The following is a 23108-nucleotide window of genomic DNA, read 5'->3' on the forward strand; positions in this document are numbered from 1 at the left end:
AATTTCTTCAAGTAATAAAATATTCTCTTTCTTTTTTATGGTAAATTCTGGTAACATATCCCCAAGTCAACAATCATTTCTCAAATATTTTGAACCCATTTGATCATACAGTCTTTAACTAATTTTATAAATTCTCCTTGTATAAACTCTACTTCAGTCTTTCAGAATAGATAGAAACTCTATTTCAATCTTTCATAATGGATAGTTCCTTATAAGAAACCTCCACTATTCAAATACTTTCAGTAAATTTCTTACAGACTCATCACCTCATTTTTATATTATTTCAAATAATAAAATATTCTCTTTCTTTCTTTTCTTTTTTTCTATGACAAGTTCAAACCGTTAGTGTCCCAAGTCAAAAAATTTAAAAATAAAAAACTTCCAAAGCTTTCCTTATGAATCTGTCCTCCCGGATCTCTTCAATCTCGCCCCTCCCGCCGGCTCTGAAACGGACGAGTATGTTACAATTGAAATCCTTTTTGCTGCTCTTTCTCCTTTCATTTATATGCATTCTTTGTTCAAACATTCCTTCCATTCTTTTAAATCGTGTTGTTAATGACAAATCAACCTTCAGAACCGATAAGTAATAATCCTTTCCCTTTTGAGTTATATTCAATCTGTAACCTATCTGAGATCTCTGCTGATAAAAAGCCTGTGTGGTTTCATTGTAGCAAGATCTTCTGGAAAAACAAACAGCAACATCTCTAGGTAGATTTCTCTGACGTGCGGCCCCTAAATAAACTCTATAAACTTTTTCTCTCAAAATTTCTTCAGGGTCGCACGCCAAAACCACAACCTGATCTGTCGCAGATTCCTCTCTCAGCTTTTCCTGCATATCATTCGATCCTCTTCTCAAAGCAAGCTCCATGTCTCCATATTGTAACATGTCATTCTGAGCCAATTCCACAATATCTTCTGCTTTTACAAGTCTGTCCTCCATCCCTTCAGCATATTCATCCGCCCGTTGCTCTATACAATCTGTATGAACTATAAAGCCTTGAAAAACAGATGCTATATTTTCTTGTACTATCTGCATCAAAGCGTCTTGTACATCTTTAAGTGTAATTGACGGGTGAAGTGAAAGTAAAGACATTTTACATTTAGACTGTTGTGGAGTTTAAATAACTAAAGATAAAATCACAGCTTTGAGAAAAGCAGAGGTTCCAATACCTTTTAAGCCATTTTCAAAACTTCATTATATAGAATAAAAGAGAAAACTTATACTTTCAATAAACTAAAAAAGTCTTTACAATGTATCTCTGTCCATTCAGTAACCGGAAGAAGAGTGAAAGTTTTTCTTAGCAACGCCTTCTAGTACAAAGAAATGGCAATTCCGCAGCCATTTTCTTCTTACTTAAATTTTAGAAAATAAGGAAGATGCTTTAACATTCTCTGATTTAAAGTCATAAATCATCTAAGATCCAATCCTTCTGATCAGTTCCGTCTGCTTGTAAATTTACTCACGCAGAAATCTTTAAATAGCAGAAGTGGAAGCTGCGACTGGCTTTGCTCCTCCGGAAAAGGAACAAAGGCACCATGGGGTGCGGAGAAAAGCCCAGACTCCGAGAGAGCTCTCGCCTGTCATCCCCCCCCATAGAAAAAAAGGGGGGAGAGAGGGAGCTCTATCTCTATCCGGGCAGACTCACCTCTCCCTCTTCGCCCGAGGGACGAGGTTCCAAGCCGAGAAGCAGCTGATGATCGCTGCTTCTTGCCGGCTCTGACGCAGCCCCAGGCGGGCGGCTAGAAAAAGCCGCCATCCCCGCAGCAGTCTCCACTGGAAGTCCCCATGTCTGCTGATATTCTTGATCAGGCAATCCAAGAAATTAAATCTGCTCCACTTCCAATATTTAGTATCCAGCTTGATGAATCTACAGACGTTGCAAACTGTTCCCAGTTACTGGTTTACGTGAGGTATATTAACGATGGCGACTTTAAAGACGAGTTTCTGTTTTGGAAACCTCTTGAAACAACAACTACTGCAAGTGATGTATTTGACACAGTTGGTTCATTTCTGAAAGAACATAACATATCTTGGGAAAAGGTTTGTGGTGTTTGCACAGATGGTGCTCCAGCTATGCTAGGATGTAGATCTGGATTTCAACGTTTGGTACTGAATGAGTCACCAAAAGTCATCTGAACTCATCGGCAAATATTAGCAACAAAGACGCTGCCACAAGAATTACGAGAAGTAATGAAAAGCGTCATAAATTGTGTCAACTTTGTAAAGGCAAGCAGCTTAAACACATGACTGTTTTCACAACTGTGCAACGAGTTGGATGCGCCAAACAATGCTCTGCTATTTCACACTGAAGTGAGATGGTTGTCGAAAGGAAAAGTTTTAAAACGTGTTTTTGAGCTTTGTGAGGAACTCAAAACATTTTTTATTCAGAAAGCAAGACCGCAGTTTGAAGCTCTTTTCAGCGATAACAGTGAACTGCAGAAAATAGNGATGCAGCGAGAACTGATTTCTCCACAATGCCAGTTACAAAATTCTGGATCAAATGTTTGCAGTCATATCCTGTTCTGTCTGAGACTGTGTTGCGCCTTCTTCTTCCATTTCCAACAACATATCTTTGTGAAACAGGGTTTTCCAGCTTGTTGGTTATCAAGTCTAAATACAGAAATAGACTTGTGGAAGATGATCTTCGGTGTGCTCTTGCAAAGACTGCAAGGAGGAGGGGTGAGAGAGAAGAGGACAAAAAACAGGCCGGGTTTGCACACAGATGGCAGCGACAAACAGGAAAGAAAGCTGGGGAAGAGTCACAGCATGAGAGTCCTTCTTTCTTTCCCTCCCTCCCTCTCATTGTCCCTTCCTTCCTTCCTTCCTTCCTTCCTTCCTTCCTTCCTTCTTTCTTTGTCCCTTCCTTCCCTCCCCCCCTCCATATGCCCAGGAAAGGAAAAGGGGAGGGAGACAGGCTGCCAGCGCGGCTGGCGGCTGTGCCGCCAGTGGCCATGGCTTCAAAGGCCACTGTAAATTGCTGGACAAGAGCCACACTCTGTTAAGAGCAGAGTGGCGGGAAGGTATTTGTAATGAGGGAGGGAGAAAAACAGGCGTCCCCTGAAGGAGATCAGCAAATGGCCCTTGCTCTTTTCACACAACTGTGGACTCCGGGGGAGGGGATGCTGCGAGCGGCATGAGAGTCCACATTACCTGTGCTATGCCGCCCAGACCCCAGCCTGGTTTCGGCAGACAGCGGAGCGGCCGGGTGAGGCGAACCGGCGACATGATGAACCTGTCTGTGTGCATGCAGAGGCTGAGGCAGAGGAGAGCGCATGCGCATCAGCCTGAGTAATGAGCTGGCCACACATCCCAAGCCATTGACTTTGCTTGTCAAAAAGTTGCAAAATGTGATCACATGACCCTGGGACACTGTGACCGTCATAAGTATGATTCAGTTGTCAAGCATCCGAATATAAATCACATGATCCTGGGGATGCTGCAACAGTCATAGGTGTGAAAAATGGTCATGTCACTTTTTACAGTGCCATTGTAACTTTGAACAGTCACTAAGCAAGTTGTGACCGTCATAAGTATGATATATTTCTATATCTCCTACCCGATGGTAGGAGAGTAAAGAGGTACCAACCAGGGTGTGAGTCATCCCTGAGAATTTTCCTCACTCTTCCAAGGCAACGGCCCCTGGTGATGTCATCCAGTGGTGTCAGGGAACAGCTCACGATGTTTTACTGTATGCCGTGCTCACCACCCTCTGTAATACTTTCTGTCGGCGGCTGTCAAGCCAACATACCAAACCACATTACAGTGTGTAAGGATGCTTTAAATAGTACACCGGTAGAAGAATGTCATCATTGTTCTACCCTGTTCTTCCACAAGACTCTGAGGAAGTGGAGTCTCTGTTGGACCTTTCTGGCCACCTTCGGGCTGTATTAATTTTCCAGGTAAGATCTTCACAGAGGTAGACTCCTAGGAATTTAAAGGAGGAAACTCTCTCCACACAGTGTATCTGTCTAGTTCTACACCAAAAATTAATGTCAACTAAGGATAAAAGTGTATGCATGCTTATTTGTGAGTAAACTTCATTAAACTCATTGGGGCATTCTTCTGCAAAAACTGTTTTAAGGGTGTATATCAGTGATGGCGAACCTTTTAGAGACTGAGTGCCCAAACTGCAACCCAAAATCCATTTATGCATCGTCGAGTGCCAGGTGGGTGTGGCCCATTGGGTGGGTGTGGCCCATTGGGTGAGCGTGGCTGCGGTGGTAATGGCAGACTGGGTGGGACTAAAAAGTTCAATCAATCAATTCCAACTTTGAGAGATCTTTTTTTTTCCCCATGAGAAGTTGAAATTGACTGATTGATTGAACCTTTTTTTTTTTTTTGCACACGCCACTGGAGGCCTAAAGCGAAAAGGTTTTATAAAACCCAGCTGAAGGCCTAGGACTGGGGCGACGGTGCGTGTGCCCACAGAGAGGGCTCTGAGTGCCGCCTCTGGCACCCGTGCCATAGGTTCGCCACCACTGGTGTATATTGAAGCAATATAGTGGGATTCTGAGCTGAGCAGTTATGCCAGACAATGAGATCTGACAAGTAACAGACTCCAAGCAGCCTTCCTCAATGTGGTGCCCAACAGTGACAGAATTCAGTAACAGGTTCATGTGGTTACCAGAAATTAAACTTGGTCAAAAGAGATGCTACTTTTTGAATTGTGCTTCCATTTCTGACTACTACAGCTCCCATTCATAAAGCATTCTGTACCTCTTTCATCTTTCCCTCATGAATGCCTCACAAAAAGAGATGGAAAAAATAGTGGAACTGTTACATATAGAACACATTAATGGGTAAGCTCTCCTGAAGCATTTTCAAAGCAGAGCAATTGCAAAATGTCTTCTGAAGCATATTTAATCCCATGGAAACCTATAGAACGTATTTGCATAGCCCTACTCATATTTCTGTAGCTGGCAGGCATGCCCAATTTAACTATGATTGTTATTTGGTAAGTAGGGATGAATACTTGAGCAATAATTTAGAACAGCTGTTAAATAAAACAATTATAAAACCAGAATGTCGCACAATATGTCCTTTCAGTAAAATTACAACTAACAGCCAGCATACTAGCACATTAGCTTTTGTTCAAATTTAAACGATGTGGATTAATTACTAGCTGGTATTCTTGCCCTACGCTACGCTATGCGACGGAATTTTCCGAATAATTTCAACGCATAAACATATTCGTGGACGTGATTCTATATTCTGACATAAGAAGTCGCAAGGCGCGCAAGTAATACATTTCGGATTTTCAAAAAAAAATAGCACCACGCATTTGCGATCTTCCGAGACGGCAAGCGCTCGTCATCTTGATTGGTTGCTACGATGACTTTACCTTGGCCAATTGTTACTCATCAGACGCTTTCAACTGCAGCGTGTGCTGGCGCTCGCCATCGTGATTGGTCGGGGGACCGACCCAATCCAGTTGTTCCAGGTTTTCAAGAACGCCTCGACTCTCCCCGTCGTAGTCACTTCCCTTACAACGGCCAATAGGAAGCCCTCAATGTGATAACTGACATCTCCTAGAACCGTAGGAATTGATGGATGGAGTCCAAGGAAAGGGCGGAATGAGTCACCGAGGCTGCCGTCACTCAGGGCAATAACAGGACGGAGCGGTGAGAGGAAGATGGCGGCAGAGGTGCCTCGGTTGTCGGCCTCCTGCGGCCTTTTTGTGCTCTTTGCAGCGTTGTCGATGCTGGGGCAGGGCGAGTCGTTTGGCACCTTGAACCTGCACGAGCTCAGCGAGCTGAAATATGGCATTGAGATCGGCGCGGAGCCTGTGATGGTCGGGCAGGTAAAGCGATTTGGGGCCGAATTGGGGTGGGTGGAAAGCGGAAGCCCGGCGGAATCTAAAGAGAGTGCGATTTGTTAAGCAGACCCGAAGGAGCGTCTTCTGACGCGCGTGTTGTGGCTTCAGCCCCTTATGTGCGCCGGATCCTCCCTCGTTCGCAGAAACCCACCATTGGCTGAAGAGAACATGCAGTTTGTAAGCAGCTGGCTCGAAAGGACTCGACCCCTCACCTTTATTCAGCAGGCAAATTTGTGCCGGTAGTTTCCCCAAGATCACTCTAGAATGCAGGAAATGTGTGTATGTAGGAATGCAGAGGAGGAGAAACGTTGAATGATTTACTCTGTTCAGAGCATTGCAATCCGTGCAACGAGGAAAATTGTGAACTTTTAGTTGGTGTTGCCTTTTTTTTAGCGATCTAAAGTTTCTTCTATGAAATATGCTCTTGCCACTGCCGCCACCACCTTTACCTTTTTATAAGTCTCTCTCTTCAACCTGTTTATTTCTACATGGTATTTAATTATCATTTTAATTCTTGATTTCAGTAGCATATGTGGTTCAGAATATGCTTTACATGCAGACTTGTTTGGATTGATTGATTTTGTGCCATCAAGTCATTTTTTACTTCCAGCGACCATAGAGATTAGAGATAAAGATGAGCAAGTCTCCCAATGGTGCAATCATTGCCACTGTAACTGTCCATCTGCATTGCTGCTTGTTGTCTTCTTCTTTTTCACCTTTCCCACCTTTCATAATGTCTCCAAAGTAGGATAATTTGAGTATAATTTGTCCCTCAAGTAAGAGCCATTAGTTTGTTTTCTTAGCTGTTCACAGTATCAGGAGTCTTCTCCAACACCAAAGTTCCAAAAAGGGCAATATTCTTTCTATCTTCTTTAAAGTCCAACTTTTACATTCATAGTGTACTACAATCACAGATAAGGTAACTGGGGCTGAGATGAGGTTGAAGTGGGTTATTTCCGATTTTAGAAACACACAACACCTTGTAAGAATTGTTTATTTAGGGTAGAATATTCTCATTATGGAAATATGGAGTAATGCAATACTTAGTTTTAGATACAGCATTATATAAATCACGGATGTCAAACTTGCTGTGTCACATGACGTGTCGCGACGTAGTGCAACTTTTTTTGCATTGCTAGAGCTGGGGTGGGCATGGCCTCCACATGATGCAACCGGCCTGCAGGCCAGCAGTTTGACACCCCTGATAAATGTTACTGGTTAAGATTTTTGTTTTCAGAAGTAGAATATTAAAAGTTATATCTGAGATACTGCTGTGCAAAGTTCACCTTTCATGGAAAAAAAATAATTTAGAGTTCTAATCATATAGAACTACTGTGATGTAATGCAACGTACAGAGTTTCCTAAAATATAGACAATGTGATGTATTGGTAAATAAGTGCTCCTGAAAACTGTTAAATTCTATATCAAGTCACATAATAAAACCTGTTCCATCTGTAATATATGGTTAGTTGTTTATAGAGACAGTCTGTCTATCTCATAATATGTTCCAGAAATGATAATGAGATGGCTGGTGTTCCTGCAATATATTTTCTCACAATAAGTAAAATTTTCACTGGGCCATTTATAGGATAGGGGAGATAGAAGTAATTCCTTTATACCAGGGTCTTCAAACTTGGCCCTTTTATTATTTGTGGATTACAACTCCTAGAATTCCTCAGCCGGCATTCCAGCTGAGGAATTCTGGGAGTTGAAGTCCACAAGTCAAAAAAAGGCCAAGTTTGAAGACCTCTGATTTATACAATATTCTTAACAGCCTCCCCTATTGCAACAGTGGGTGAGAGGATTGCTGGATCAAAATTACCCCAAATAGGTGTTTATTTTCAGGTATTTGGTTCATTCTTAGATTAGAAAAAAGCATTACGTTAAAACTATTTAAGAATTGGTTAAAATGCTTTTAACAAATACTGTTTGGCCCTTTAATGGTGCAGTGTATACAAAGAACATAATGTCTGGGTATTCAATATCCTTGGACTTACAGTAGAAGCAGAATCAGAATATAATTTTTTTTTAAAAAAATCAGTGTATGTCCAAAACATATCCATGTAAGTGGAACTGTCTAACTCAGATCATGATCTGTGTTTTAAAGAGAGTTAAAACAATGCAGCGGATTATATGTTTTAGTGCTTAAAGCAATATCTAATGTATATAGTGAATAAGCAATTGAAGGAGTGTAGCAAAGTATTGATGAGAAGTGCCTAACCTAAAGTCAGGGTCATCTTATTTGGTAACTAAGAGAACAATTATTATTTTTAGTAACACTTAAAAATAGTTTCATCTATGCTTAATATTAATAGTGAACAGCAAGCTGCTTGAGTTGTTTTCGGAATTATCTATAATTAGCTCAAATAGAGAACATTAGTAAGGTAATGCAGAACTTTTCAGAATTGTTAATAGAGGAAGTTTTGAAATGCAGCCCTGTTTTGATACAATAGTGCCTTCGTCCTTGGTGTAGGTTCATTTTTTGTTCTAGTACAGGGGTAGTCAACCTTGGCTCCTTTATGACTCGTGGACTTCAACTCCCAGAATTCCACGAGTCATAAAAGAGCCAAGGTTGACTACCCCTGTGAATCTAGTATCTGAAGAGGCTGCCAAAATCTTGTTAATACTTTGGTTTTTTTTTTTGACATTTTAAGCCATTCTTATACTTGCTGAGCATAGTCAGATGCTAACAGTGGCCATCTCAGGCCCTTGTCCACTCCTTTGGTGCTCTCTCTGCTTCTTATAGTATGTAACCTTGCCCTTATGGGAAATAGTGATTTACTTAGCAATGTGTCACAATGGGTTTATGTTTACTACTCTGGCAAAAGTTGCATCATCGTACCTGAGGATTGCACCATCTATGCTGTACACGGCCCATGATAAATTGAAGATTTATTACTAGAGGTAGCTTCAGCACTATTGCCATTTATTTCCTTTGTAGTTAGAAGAGGCTTGTCTTAAACCTGTTGAAGCCAAGTGGTTTCTATACTATAGTATGCTTGCTTCTCACTTGATTTGCTGCTTACTCTGGAAGAAGTCACATAACTTGTAATGGTTATATGGTCATTTCTTATTTTACATCCAGGTTGGGCCACCTGACACTCTGGGCTACCCATGCAGATTAGCCCAGTTTCAAATGCCCTCAGCAAATACAGAGTTCTGCTAAGCAATACTGTTCTGTCTGGCTTAGCCTACTGCTTGGGAGAGAGGAAAGAAAATGACAAGGGGGCATTCAAAGGAATCCTTGTCCCCTGCTTGCTTCAACCCTTCTACCATATTATCCCTAATGAAATCACTTTGACACACACACAAAAAGATTGGCCATCCTACTTTACTGGTAATTTGGCTGCCCGCAACCTAGACTACAGGTCCCATCACCCATGACCATTGACCATGCATGATGGGGGTGTTGCAAGTTATTTTCAGACCCATTTGGGAATACCCTGATTGGGGTAAGCTAAACTAAAGAACTTCAGATGACTGGAATTAGAGGTCCAATCTGGTTCTGGGATTTTGGGGTATGAAGGATATTTATAAGAAATCAAATGTCCAGTAGACTTTGAATGAAATGTGTGGATCTTTCTGCTATGTTGGCCCAGATGTTTTCCTGAATTGACTGCAACTTAGCTGTTGGCATCTTCTGTGAAGTACTTTAATTAAGAATCATTGAAGTATGCAACTTTACAATCCAGTTTTGTCAGTTAAGTGCATTGGTAAATGTCAGTCTACTGCTGTTTGAAGGCTAATGTTTCTTGGGAAACCAGTATCCAGAAACACAGTCATGGAATTGAAAACTCCCATCCTCCCAAACTTGATCTAATTTGCATGCTGTACACTTTAAATCTTTTATAATCTTTATTCCCTCTTCCACTATTATTATGCCCATCAGAATTTGTTGCAGTGCTTCCTACCTGCTATTGTGGACATTCTGAATTTGCCAAACCCCACTCTACTGAGATTTAGATTACATTCTTATGTAAATAAGCAATGAGTGTGGATCTTTTGTTTACAGCATAGGTGTTTTTCAGATATTTTCATAATCTGGGAAAGGAGATATATCAGCTAAAGTAGTCCCCCAGCACCATCAAAGAGAACTTTGGAAGAATTCCGTGCTCTGATACCTGGGACTTATTTTAATAAGCATCTGATTATTATGTGAATTGGATTTCCTAATACTGTGGTGATCCTAATATTTTATTCCTAACTAGCTGTACCCGGCCACGAGTTGCTGTGGCTCAGACAGGTTAAATGTTTTTACCTGTCACAGGTGTGACATCTATACAATAGTAGGTATATAAAAACACGCGCGTATTCGAATGCAACGTTGTGTCAAAATTTCAAAGCAATCGGTGAAGAACTTTCGGAGATTTAAGATTTTGAACAAACGAACATTTACATTTTTATTTATATAGGAGATAATAGATAGAAAAGAAGATATATAGAAGATAGATGGTATTGTAGATAGAGATGCTTGTGGTAACAGGTGCCATTATTTAATAGGCTGTGAAGGTTATTGTGGTTACTGATTATTAAACTAGTTGCATAAAGAGACAACCTTTGGAGGCTTTTAAATTTTTGCCATTGTGATCCTGAATCATTTGGTAAAATACCTAACTAATAGAATGTATTTTATATAGTTATTTTCCATGAATATTTGGGCTGTGTGGTACTTTACTTTTAAAGGGAAAATATAATTTGGATTAAATGGGACACTTGTATAGGTAGCACCTATTGGCAGTAACTTAAAGTTGTGGCATTTCTCCCCCCACTCTCTCCCCCCCATCTGAAGCATATTGTTTTTCTTTGACTCTGAAGTTCTAAATTCTAATGTGCAGCAATTCTCAGTACTGTTTCAGAGGACATTCTGAAAGGAAGATGTTAATTAACTATATCACAGACACTGTTGACTTGCTGGTAGGGCCTTCTGGGATGACTGGAATTGCTGTGTGTTTTCTATTCTAAGTGATGACCCTTGGGATACTGCACAAGTTGTGTTCTGAAAAGCAATGGTATGCTGGCAGCCATTCTAATTAGTGAGTGGTGGAGAGGTTCCTTCAAGATGTTAGATTGTGCCAACTTAATGCAGGTGTATGAATAGCAATTTGCCTTGTGAGTTTTTTCTCTGCGTTGGTTGTCAACTTTAGATTTTTTTTTCTGAGCAATCAGGCAGAAATATTTATAAATCTTTTTGAGAAATCAGCGTGGGCTGTGATATATGAACACCTTTGGTGGCTCTGTGCCTTTTTGTTGAAAGCAGGGAGTCAAAGTTTTATTTTGTAGGCAGTTTGTTTGAAGCAGACCTTAAACAGCTGCTTAATTTTGGCTGATGTAAGGCCTTTGGGCTTAATGAGCAGGAGTTGTTAGAAGGGTTATCAGGGTTTTTGTTTTTTTTAGAAAAAACTTGAATGCTGCCCCCAGAGCAATGTATCTGCCCTCAGCAGTATTCTCTTGCCATGTGCTGCTGCAGAGGGAGCAAAGTGGGGTGATATATAGGCAGTCCTCACAACCATTTGAAGTTATGATGGCACTGAAAACCGGTCCTTGCACTTATAACTGTCACAACATCCCCCAGGTCATGTGATCAGAATGTGAATGCTTGACAACTGGCATACATTTACGATGGTTGCAGCATCCCAGGGTCAGGTGATCACCATTTGTGACCTTCTCAGGGTGCTTCTGGCAAGCAGTCAATGGGGAATCTGGATTCACTTAATGTCTGCATGATTTATTTAAAGACCACAACAAAAAAAGGTTGTAAAATCAGGCATGATTCACCTAACAAACATGTTGCTTAGCGATGGAAATTCAGGTCTCAGTTGTGGTAGTAAATCAAGGACTACCTGTAATTGCATTTTTTTTTCTGTGACAAGAACTGAACCTAACAGAATTGCTGCCATTTATAGGGAACAGAATTTATTTTTCAGTTCTTTGGTCTCTATTAAGGATCCTAAAGTGAATGAGGTATGTTTTGAAATTAAATTGCATTGTGTACCACAAAATAGAAATGTAGAAGCCATTCTGACTTTGTTTTGCTTCTAATATTTCATATAAGTGAAATTTTCTGCACAGATTACAAATGAAATTAATATAATTACAGTTAATACACAAGAAAAATATAACATCTGATATTCTACATTGGGAAATTATATGCTAATATAGCATTGAAGAGATTGTTAGAACCTCCATTTAGCCATAGATGATGATTGTAGTACAGTGGGTATCTATATTAATCTACTGAGGTTCAGTTGCTATTATTTCTAAGTAAGTAGATATAGAATTGTAGGCTAAGAGGAATATCAACCAGCTAAAATATGCTGGTGTTATATTAAGAATAAAATATTAGTCTTTTATTAATTGCTGTTAATTAACAGCAATTTATTAAGAACTGCAGTTAATTAAAAACAGCAGTTTCTTAATTAAGAGGGGACGCAATGGTTCAGTGATTAAAGACGCTGAGTTTGTCAGGTGGAAAACTGACAGCCTTAGTTTGAGACCTGAGTGCTGTGCAATGGGATGAGCTTCCGTTACTACCCCCAGCTCTTGCCCACCTAGCAATTTGAAAGCGTGCAGATGGGAGTAGATAAATAGGTACCACTTCAGTGGGAAGGTAACAGCGTTCCGTGCACCTCAGCCTATAGTCATGCTGGCTACATGACCATGGAAAATGTCTTTGGACAATGCTGGCTCTCTTGGTTAAGAAACGGAGATGAGCACCGTGCCTTGAAGTCGGACATGATCTTTACCTTTTAATTACTGAATCTTGCTGAAGATCATTAAAGATGACTTCATTTAAAGCTTTTGGGATCTGACAGTTTAGAGTACTCAGTTTATATCTAACCCTCTTCTATGCTCCTATTAGATCTTGTGTGTAGTCTATCTTTGTACAAACAACACACAGAATATGGTAATAAGCATGAAACTTCCTGAGAAACATATTAGACTGTGTTTTGTTTTTAAAAAGTGTTAAACCCATTAAGAGGCGTGCTCAGAGTCCAATCCTCCTTTCTTCCCTTCATTCTCCCAGTATTTTGGATACGAAAGAGTCGATTCCTTCTTCCTTCTTGATCCAGTTTTGAGGAAATTGTGGACAGAACATTTGTTGAGGTATTAATAAAGCCTTACCTGACAACATTTAGGCTCAATATCATTTTTTAAATTTTGCTTCAAGTAGGCCGTAGCACTGCACAGAAATGCCACGTATTAAGCTTGGCTCTGTTGATGCATATTTGATTATATAACCTGAAGTGTTATGAAAACGGAAAACAGAGTCCGGAGAGATTCTCTCGTTACAAAATTTACTCAATAGTTCCCTTGCTATCCAATATCCTTTCATTTGAATAATGAGGCTCTAATAAATAAGTATACCTTCCAAGCCTAATTCCTATCTGTCCACCACCCTAAATAAAATAAATATTTTAATATCTTTTTTTTCACCTTAACTAATTCTTTAACTGGGTTTCAGCTTATACATTATTTTTGCTGCCATAAAGTACTTCTGAAAGGAGAACACAGTACATACAGAGTACAGTTTTTGCCTACATCTGTTTTTTCTTACAACAGTTCACTCAATGAGTGTTCAAAGTTACAACAGCACTGAAACAAATGACTTATGATCATTTTTCATACTTACAACTGTTGCAGCATCCCCATTGTCACATGATCAAAATTTGGACAGTTGGCAACAGACTCTCATTAATGACGATTGTATAGTGTCCTAGGATCATGTGATCGCCTTCTGCGACTTTCTGACAAGCAAAGTCAAGGGGTAAACCAGATTCACTTAACAACCGTGTCAGGAAAAGTCATAAACTGGGACAAAATTCACTTAACAAATTTCTCATTTAGCAACATAAATTTTGGGCTCAATTGTGGTTGTAGGTTGAGGACTACCTGTAGTTTGATCCTATCACTTGCAATTTTCTTTCCTTCAGCAGTAATTTGAGCTAACTGTGTCTTAGTATATTGTACAGTATTGTCATTCAATTCAGTTTATAAAAGCTGAGAGGTTCCAGAGTTGCAGTTAGAATCCCATAACTTAAATATTGGGTTAATCATCAAGCTAATATAAATCCAGATTTGAAAATTATGGTGATAATTGACTCTTGTGGTACTTATTCAGAAAGTACCTGAGAGCCTTTTCCCAACCCAATTTGTTTGATAAATTGGAATGCTGGAAACTGATTTACAGCATTGTGTAAGAACCTATGCAAAGAAGATAGCATAACACTTTTTAAAAATGTACTGTAGCTAAGCTCATAGGCCAAACGCCCGAGGCCTCAAGTCATCTCTCCCAAAAACCCATTTGAGATTTTTCACACTCTGCCTTCATCTCCATTGTTTAGGAGGAATGGCTTCATAGTTATCCCAGCTACCATCTGTCTTGCAGGGAGTGTCTCACCTGGCATCCACTCTGTATCCATAGTGGGTGTGAGAAGCAGGACTCTCACAGTTTTCTTAACTTTAAATATTAAACATGGAAACATTCGATATTGAAAAAGATACATTACAGACCTATCCAAATCACGATGATACTACAGGCAATTTGATATAAAAGAAAATCCAGTTCTCCAGCCAGTTCATAAGTGGATACTGATCTATTTCATAATGAGAGTTCCACATTACTATTATTAACTACAAGCCCTACCATGGAAAATATGTTTTTGAGCAGCCAGTTTGAAATATTAATAAAAAGAATTCCCTAATATATATATGGGTTATAGAAAATTAGATTTAGCACAGCATAGAAAACCTAGTCAAACCTAGCCCAATATTTTAGCTTAGCAATACATAAATATATTTTTGCAGGACTTCCTGAAGCAAAATGATCCCTTTTGAGAGTTCCTGGATTGTGTCAACTTCTGAAGTTCCATATTTTCCAGATTTCCTTAGAGGTTATTGGGAGGATGGAAGCTTCTGTTCTTTATCTTTGCTTTTAGTAATGTAATCCAAATTGTTTTATTTTAATAATGGATGGTGCTAACTCTGTCCATTACCTGTTTGTCTGGATGTGGATTGCATGTTTGAGTCCTTAGCCTGCAATCTAATAGGCAAACTACATTCACAGTGTGTACATTCTTTAATTTTGTAAAATGAAAACTGACAGAAAGAAATAGCTTGGTGCAGCTATTTAAGCTTAGTGGTCCATCAGGTGGAAGTTTTCTGGAGCCTTTACCACAGAATTTAGAAAGGATGAGGTCAATTTTTTTTTCAGAATTCTCACAGTGGGCTTTCCCTTGCTAAAGAAATTTTATCAGAACTTCTAAGAGCAAGCAGATGAGTAGAATGATCAGCTTTTAAGATTCTAGAAAAGAAATAAATACACTGAGTAGAAAAATACCCAAGAGGGAACAGATTCACATTTAGCTTTTCATTGGTTTGTGGTATAACTTTTAAAGGGCCCGAGAAAGCCCACATTACAAATTCCCCTCACCAAGTCCCATTCTTTCTGTGCCTTTGACACTTGCTATCCTCACCCTCTTATTATCTGTAGCCAATTCTCAACTCTATCCATCTCTCTTTTTTATTTCTCTTTAGAGTAAGGCCACTGATGTAGTAACCATCTCTTCCAAATACAAGCAGAAGTATGAGTGTCGACTACCAGCTGCTGCAATGAAGATCCATCAAGACAAAGAGGAGGATCCACAGGGTTACACTGGACTTGGGATCTCAGAACTGCTGAAACCAATGGAAGCGGCTCCATGCCTTATTAAAGTAACTTTAGGATGGGTTTGAAACTAAGGGGACATTGGGAAACGTAGGCACAAACAAAAGACTTGGAAAACATTTACTGAATGGGCTTTGTTAAAGGATCTGCTTTCTCATATCTCTCCTGGAGATTAGTGATAATTTTGATCCCTAATAACGCAGAAAACAAGGTCATCTTAGTAAAAGCTGTCGTTATTCTTAATCACATTATATTGTAAGGTGAAATCCATTTACAGCTTATTTCCTTAATCTCCCCCAAATCTTTGGGAATAAACCTTTGGTGTCCTTTTTTTTTAATTAATGGAGAAATTGACTGCTCAAATGAAAAATTATTTGCCAAAGGCCACCCAGTGAATCTGTACAGGGACCATACATTTGTTTTCTAATGACCAAATCCAACAGTAACTGACTTCACACATCATGGAAATTTATGCAGCCTATTTGTCATTGGTAAGCATGTTGTGGAAATGTGACCCTTGCATCTTATTTAATAAACCGTAGCTTAGTATGAAACTAGCTGCTTATTTTTTTATGCCATATTGACAATACTTTCCCTCCCCCCACAGTTGTTTCTAAGGAAGAGATTTGCTTGTTATTAGACAGAATTGATATTTTTGATATTTCCTTATCAATAACCGTAGTGCCTGAAAAAGGAGCACTTAGAGAACTTTTGCTACCAAAAATTATATTTAAACAAACTGACTCTGATGAACGTTGTCTGTTTTAAAAAACTACTGAGGATTGAATATCCCAGTTGAATTTTAATGCTGTACTCACTGCCATAGCTTCCTTTCTCCTATTCCAAATGGAGCTTGGCTTTTTAATTCTACAGGTATCTAAAACCTTTCAGCTAGATTCGGTGCATTATATGCTCACCCTATTTTTTTTTTATATGTGGCCCAGAATTTTCTGACTGCAGAATTTGGGGATATTGCTACTTTAGGACAGTTTTGGGGAGTTACGGGAGTTGAGTTGAAACTACCAAGAAGGCACCAGGTTTCTGGCTTTTGTTTTTAGGTGACTTCTGATTTCAGAGGGTTCTTGTTTCAATCAGTTACTCTGACTTTTATTTTCTCCCTTTTCTCTTAGACTAAAGACTGGTGGACGTATGAATTCTGCTATGGGAAACACATCCAGCAATACCACGTAGAAGGTACTGATCTTCTCCTTTATTGCACGTGTGGTTGAAGTGTAAGAGAGTGGTTGAAAAATCTAAAATCCATAACTATTAGGCTTCATTATTAAAATCGTGTGTGTGGTTTCAAGGACTCTTCACAGGACAAGATGTTTCTTGGAATCTTAATTGCAGAGGTATTTGATCAAATCCACGATTCCCTCAGCTTGCTTGAATGAAAATACATGCAAACAATTGTGCCTCCACATACTTTCTAGAATCTTAAAATCTCACTGTATAGTACACAACAAACTTCCATTTTTAGTAAAAACTCATGCTTTTTGGAAAATGAAATCTGTTGCAAGATCTCTATGTTTTGCCTAAGTCTGAAAACATGAATTCTGTAATCATGGATTTTAGGCTTCTGGAAATGGGGGAAACCGACAATTGATCAGGATCTTTTGGGAAGATGCTGGTTGCAGCCTAATAACATCTGTACAACTGATAAGGCATAATTTGAATGTTTGCCAATTTACAGTCTTGATGGTAGTGGTGGAATTGCGCACCATCTGGCTTTCCTTTTTGCCTCAGGTTGCAGAAATGAAACTTCTCATTTCATGTTATGTTTCTTAATCAAGAATCTCAGACTTATGCATAAACAAATAGTTAGTTTTTAAGGTACCACAACACTGTTTGTTTTGTTGCTGAAGGTTAACATGCCTATCATTGGACATGGGGTGGGGGAGTCTCTCTTGAGATTGTAGCTTTCAGTTTGCTTACTGACTCTGTATCTCCCCTTATATTTTCCAGAATCTGAAGTCAAAGGTGACATTCTTTATCTTGGGTATTACCAGTCTGCATTTGATTGGGACAATGAAACAGCAAAGGTGGGTGTTTCTCACACCTTTAGCTCCTCCATGGTCTTGATAAGATATTCCTGAGATTAACACTTAGAGCTTAGACACAAATTAAGCCTCCTGTCTCCCAACTTAAGTGTTAGAATAAAGTTAGAAACATTTTACTTCACTTTTTCTTAGTTGTCCCTTTCTCTCCCTATCTGCCAATGCTAAGTGCCTTGGTACCAAAGACTGATCTACTATAGAGAAGCACAGCATGGCTAGGAACCATTAAAGGCTCTGAATTTCTATTATGTATGTCTCTGAATGAAACAGAGAGTTAAATTCAAGTATTCTAAGTGACCATTTCCAGCTTAGTGGAAATTTACTGGTTCTGTCAATTTATGTACTTGCTTATGCTCTGTGTACTTAAACTGTACACAGTTTGTTTTACGGTATCTAAAATAGTATTTTTATTTTAAATAGCTTATTTGAAATTTAAAATTGGTGAAATGTAAGGCTCTTTTATAGCTTGATACTAAATTGTATTGTTTCTATTTTGTAAAATGCCTTAACGGTAATGATCTTGGAAGGAGACCAAGAAATATTTAATACAAAATAAAGGAATGAAATCTCCTGTTGTAGGGAGCAAATTGTGGAGTCCAGATATGTTCTTTGTTTAATTTTTTTTTCTTCTGTGGGACTACTGGCTAGAAGGGTTGTTGGGTTTCTCATTGGCTATTGCCTCATGATAGAAAGTTTGGGGCCAAAGGTTTCCTTCACTGAACAATCTGCAACAAAACGGGCTGGGATCTCTTCAGGTCTTGATGTGTTACTCCAAGGATTGCTTCATTATGCCTTCTAGCTTGTTGTATCATGAGGAATCCCCAGTAATCCTGTTCTTCCCCTCTCTACCCTCTGCATACAGTTTATTAATAATTAGCCTTGCATATATCCAGGGGACCGCAAGAAAAATCTCTGTGTTTTGCTAGAGATAAATTGCAAGAACCCTTGGGGATGTATCTTCTTTTTTTTTTCCTAAATAAGTCTGGTTCTAAATAGATTTATATTCTACAGCTATGTAGGGGAAGGGGGATGCCATTAGTTTGAAGGAAATAACTTCTAAGTTATGAACCCAGAAATGTGACCGAAGAGTTCTCTGGTTTTGCTTCTCACCCCAACTGCAGGCATCAAAGCAACACAAGTTGAAGCGGTATCACAGTCAGACCTATGTCAATGGATCCAAGTGTAACCTGAATGGGAAGCCCAGGGAGACTGAAGTCAGGGTAAGAAGAAAGGGAACTCGATGCACGGAATTTGGCAGAAAGCTATTGCAGAAGAAGGCTATATAGATACTGTCAGAGCAATATTCCTTCTTATGTAGGTGTATATCAATGTCTCTAGGGCAGACTTGAGAAACTTCAGGTGCTCAGATGGTAGCATAAGATCGTTGCCTCCACATTTCTTGTAAAGGAAAACACTAGAAGAAGACCCCTACTTGGATAAGTAGATGTTTGATTGAGTGAATTACTTATTTTTGTCTTGTGGCCTTACCTTTCTTCTTAGAGCCCTTCTTTCATTTGTAGTTCTGTATTTCAGGAAAAAAAAAAGAATTTAATAGGCCATTAAACTAGTGGTTGATGTAGGCTGAAATTCTGACTAGCAGATAATCTCAATTTTACTGTTATGGAGAGATTTCCGTTCCTTGCTTGCTGTTTTCAAAATGAGATAATCCAGCTACGCTTCCCTTTGCTTCCTTTTCCCTAATTCATGAAAGCAATCTTGGGATAGTTTTCATGCCATAGCTCCAAGAAGATGCAAACTTTAAAGGTAGAATGGGTTCCAGGGTATTCTCAATTAAAAGGGTTTCCGGGAGAAGTATGTGAAATGTTGATGCTTGAACCCCTACAGAAATGCTGCCTGGGAGAATCATATTGAATAGAGGATAGGAGACTACAGTGTTCCAATGGTTGGAACTCTCATAAGTCAGTGTCATTGGTTTTTCCTTACCTTGATTCCAGTTTTTGTGTGAGGAAGGTTCGGGAGACTACATTGCCCGTGTTGATGAGCCTCAGTCCTGTTCCTATGTGCTGACAATCCATACCACCCGCATCTGCCACCACCCGTTTCTGCGGCTGCCATCCACAGCCACCCCTCAGTCCATCCGTTGTCATCCAGCCCTCAGCCCTGCTGAATATGTGGAATATGTCAAGGCCCAAGTATGTAAGTATACCCTGTTACTAAAGAGGGAGAAGGCCCTTCCCCATCTCCCTTAGTGAGGGTGAAAACTTAAGACTCATATATTATTTTCCTGAAATGGTTCTCAAATTCAGTGTCAAAAACTGACTGTAGAAGCTATAAGCACAGTCATATGCTGGTCTAGATCATCTTTTTTCTTATTTTATAGTTACAGTTATTTTATAGTTATTTTATAGTTACAGCGAGGGAAAAAAATATTCGATCCCCTGCTGATTTTGTACGTTTGCCCACTGACAAGGAAATGATCAGTCTATAATTTTAATGGTAGGTTTATTTTAACAGTGACAGAATATCAACAACAAAATCCAGAAAAACGCATTTCAAAAAAAAAAAAGATTTGCATTTTAATGAGTGAAATAAATATTTGACCCCTTCGCGAAACATGACTTTGTACTTGGTGGCAAAATCCTTGTTGGTCTGAGAACCGTGGTGTGGTGTGGTGTGTCAGAGGTTGTCCATTTGAAAGGTTCCTCAGCCACTGCTGCTGTTTCTCAGCTTTCCTTTAGTTCTGATTAGATTGTAATCAGAGGGTAGAGGACAGGAAGACCTGGAGGAACGTTGTCCATGGGGTCGCGATGGGTCGGACACGACTTCGCAATTAACAACAACAACAACAACAAGATTGTAAAAAGAAAGCTATACCCAACACAATATTTGCAACAAAGAATCCTTTAGAGAAAATCTTGATATTATTATGATGATCTGTCCATTGAGCAGACATCTTCATGGGAGGTAGAGTTTTATAGAGCATCTAATGTCTTAAATTGCTGCAGCTGATACCAAGCGCAAAGTGGAGGAAATTTCGGAAGAGCTGAAGACTCTAGACACACAGCTGTGGAATGAGCAAGCTGCCAACACTGCTACTCAGGATTCCAATGAAAATGGTAAGCTATTGTTACCTTTCCCTAACTTGGACCCCCCACATTTCCCATCAACCCAGGCACAGTCAGTGTGATATTATTGAGAATATCTGGAGGGGACTAGATTAGGGAATGCAAAATCGGACTCATAAAAGTATCACTGAAATTAGTTAACGTAGATGGTTTTCAGTGCCAAATTCTATCCAGAAGGGCAACAATTTGAACATGTAGGTAGAGATAGAAAAGAGAATGGGCAAAAATGTCAACCTCCTAAATAAATGCATCATGGAGTGTTTTATTTTTGTTCTTAAGGGTTTCCCAAAGAGAGCCTTAAAGGACAGTGATTTCCTTGGTCCTTAAGACTCTCTGGATATAGAAGACAAAAACAGACTCTACTTTGGTAAACAATACCAAAAGCTCTAAAGCAGGAGACCCCATCCTGTGGTCCGTTGCCCACTACCAGGCCGCGGCCTGTTGGCCAACGGGCTGCATGAGTGGCTGGCAGGCGTGCACATATGCACGCACACAGCCCCCTCAGACGAGCATCGCCACGAGCATCGTGGGTGTTTGTGGCCCCATGCGCGAGCACTCCCATCACCACGAGCGTCATGGGAACTCGCAGCCCCACTCACACGAGTGCTCACGGCCCCACTCACATGAGCAATTGTGTGTGTGTGTGTGTGTGTGTGTGCACATGCGTGTGCATGCATTTACCACCCACAAAATCCCTTTTTCCCCCCCCCTCCCCCTGCTCTGGGCCACCAACTGTGAAAGTTTGGGGAACTCTGCTCTAAAGGAACAGTATAGGTGGCTTCCCACGGCTAAAAGAAAGGAACATAGCATTGGGAGTTTTATCTTTGAATAATACAGTAGAATTTCTTAAAAGCAGCAGTAGGGTAAACATAACATACATACCCATAAAAATGATCAAATAATAAATAAAGAGTATTTGAATTATAGATCTCATGACAATATCAGTCAGTAAAACAGATCAGTGTAAGGCAGGGGTGTCAAACTGCCAGCCCGCGGGCCGGTTTCATCATACCGGAGCCGTGCCCACCCCATTGCCGGCAATGGCGAAAAAGCTCCGATACGGCGCACGACGTCACGTGACGCCGTGAGTTTGACATGCCTGGTGTAAGGCAATGAAGTACTAAACTGTAAAAATAAATCAGCTGTTTTTATAATCACTAAATCTCAAAAGCTTGGGAAAAATAGCCTGGATTTATCTTAATATTGAAATAAAACTCAGGTGCTGACCTGATTTCTGGAAGAAGTGAGCCCATAACCAGAGTGTCTCTCACAGAGTATCTCTCTTATTCTTTAATGCTTTTTTAAAGAATCTTCCAGGTATACCTTAGGGAGCTTTTGGATGTAGAATAAAGGCAGCACATCTCGGATTCAAATGGATAAATTAAAATTTCCTAACTCAGCAATGATCAGGACAGGGCAAGATCTCTGTTCACCCATTTAAATGCATATTTCATCATTGCTTTGATGCATGTCTTGATTCTAATTTATGGAAGGAGGGGCAGTGCTTTAGCAATGGAAGCTGAGCTTAAGTAGTTCCTTGCATTAAGAAAAATCAACATTTTTGTATTATGGGCCTTCTGTTTAAGTCCAGAATCTTTATGTGTGATATTGCAAAAAAGAAAAAAGAAAGAAAGAAAGAAAGAAAACCCAACTAAATGACTGAACTAGATATAAAAGTTCACTGTCAAAAAGTGACTATAGAAACCACATGTATGGACCTGTGCTTGCTTAGATTACCTGTTTTTCTCATTTTTTGATAGTTACGTAGGATGGGCATAGAACTACATCCTCTTCAGTTTGTGGAGCTTCTTGTATAGCATCTTGGGTAGGGAAAGAGCTCTGATTAGTAAGAGTTATTGCAAAGAAGCTTAAAGTAACCGCACAACCATACTCTATTTTCAAATGAGTAAGCAAATGAAGATGGCAAGGTCCTGGTTCTTTTTTTATAACTTTTTTTACTGGATTTCTTATCAGCTCTCACGCCATGCCTCCGATTTGGAAACAATTGAGCAGTTTCCTTCTTTGACTAGAAACCTCTAAATAGGACACGAGGTTATTATTATTATTAATAATAATAATAATAATAATAATAATAATAGTAGTAGTAATAGTAGTAGTAGTAATAGTAATAGTAATAATAGTAATAATAATAAAGTTGGAAGGGACCTTGGAGGTCATCTAGTCTAAACCCCTACTCAGGCAGGAAACCCTATACCATTTCAGACAAATGGCTGTCCAGTCTCTTCTTAAAAACTTCCAGTGTTGGAGCATTCACCGTTTCTGGAAGCAGGTTGTTCCACTGGTTAATTGTTCTAACTGTCAGGAAGTTTCTCCTTAGTTCTAGGTTGCTTCTCTCCTTGATTAGTTTCCACCCGTTGCTTCTTGTCCTGCCTTCAGGCGCCTTGGAAAATAGCTTGACTCCCTCTTCTTTGTGGCAGCCCCTGAGATACTGGAACACTGCTATCATGTCCCCCCTCGTCCTTCT

At 39.6% G+C, this 23108-nt stretch overlaps 1 protein-coding gene across 1 annotated transcript in view; it reads left to right on the forward strand.

The window, feature by feature from the left end:
* Positions 1-5599: 5599 nt before the first annotated feature.
* Positions 5600-23108, forward strand: part of OS9 (OS9 endoplasmic reticulum lectin) — a gene marked incomplete in the record, with an annotated part of 41297 nt that continues 23788 nt past the window's right edge. The window contains 7 exon segments of the mRNA XM_029284379.1: positions 5600-5801; positions 15351-15527; positions 16611-16674; positions 17446-17522; positions 18659-18757; positions 19493-19694; positions 20504-20614. Coding sequence (XP_029140212.1) covers positions 5634-5801; positions 15351-15527; positions 16611-16674; positions 17446-17522; positions 18659-18757; positions 19493-19694; positions 20504-20614 — 898 coding nt within the window.

Source organism: Protobothrops mucrosquamatus, unplaced genomic scaffold, assembly GCF_001527695.2.
Source record: "Protobothrops mucrosquamatus isolate PMUCROS unplaced genomic scaffold, P.Mucros_1.0 scaffold555, whole genome shotgun sequence".
Taxonomy (NCBI): domain Eukaryota; kingdom Metazoa; phylum Chordata; class Lepidosauria; order Squamata; family Viperidae; genus Protobothrops; species Protobothrops mucrosquamatus.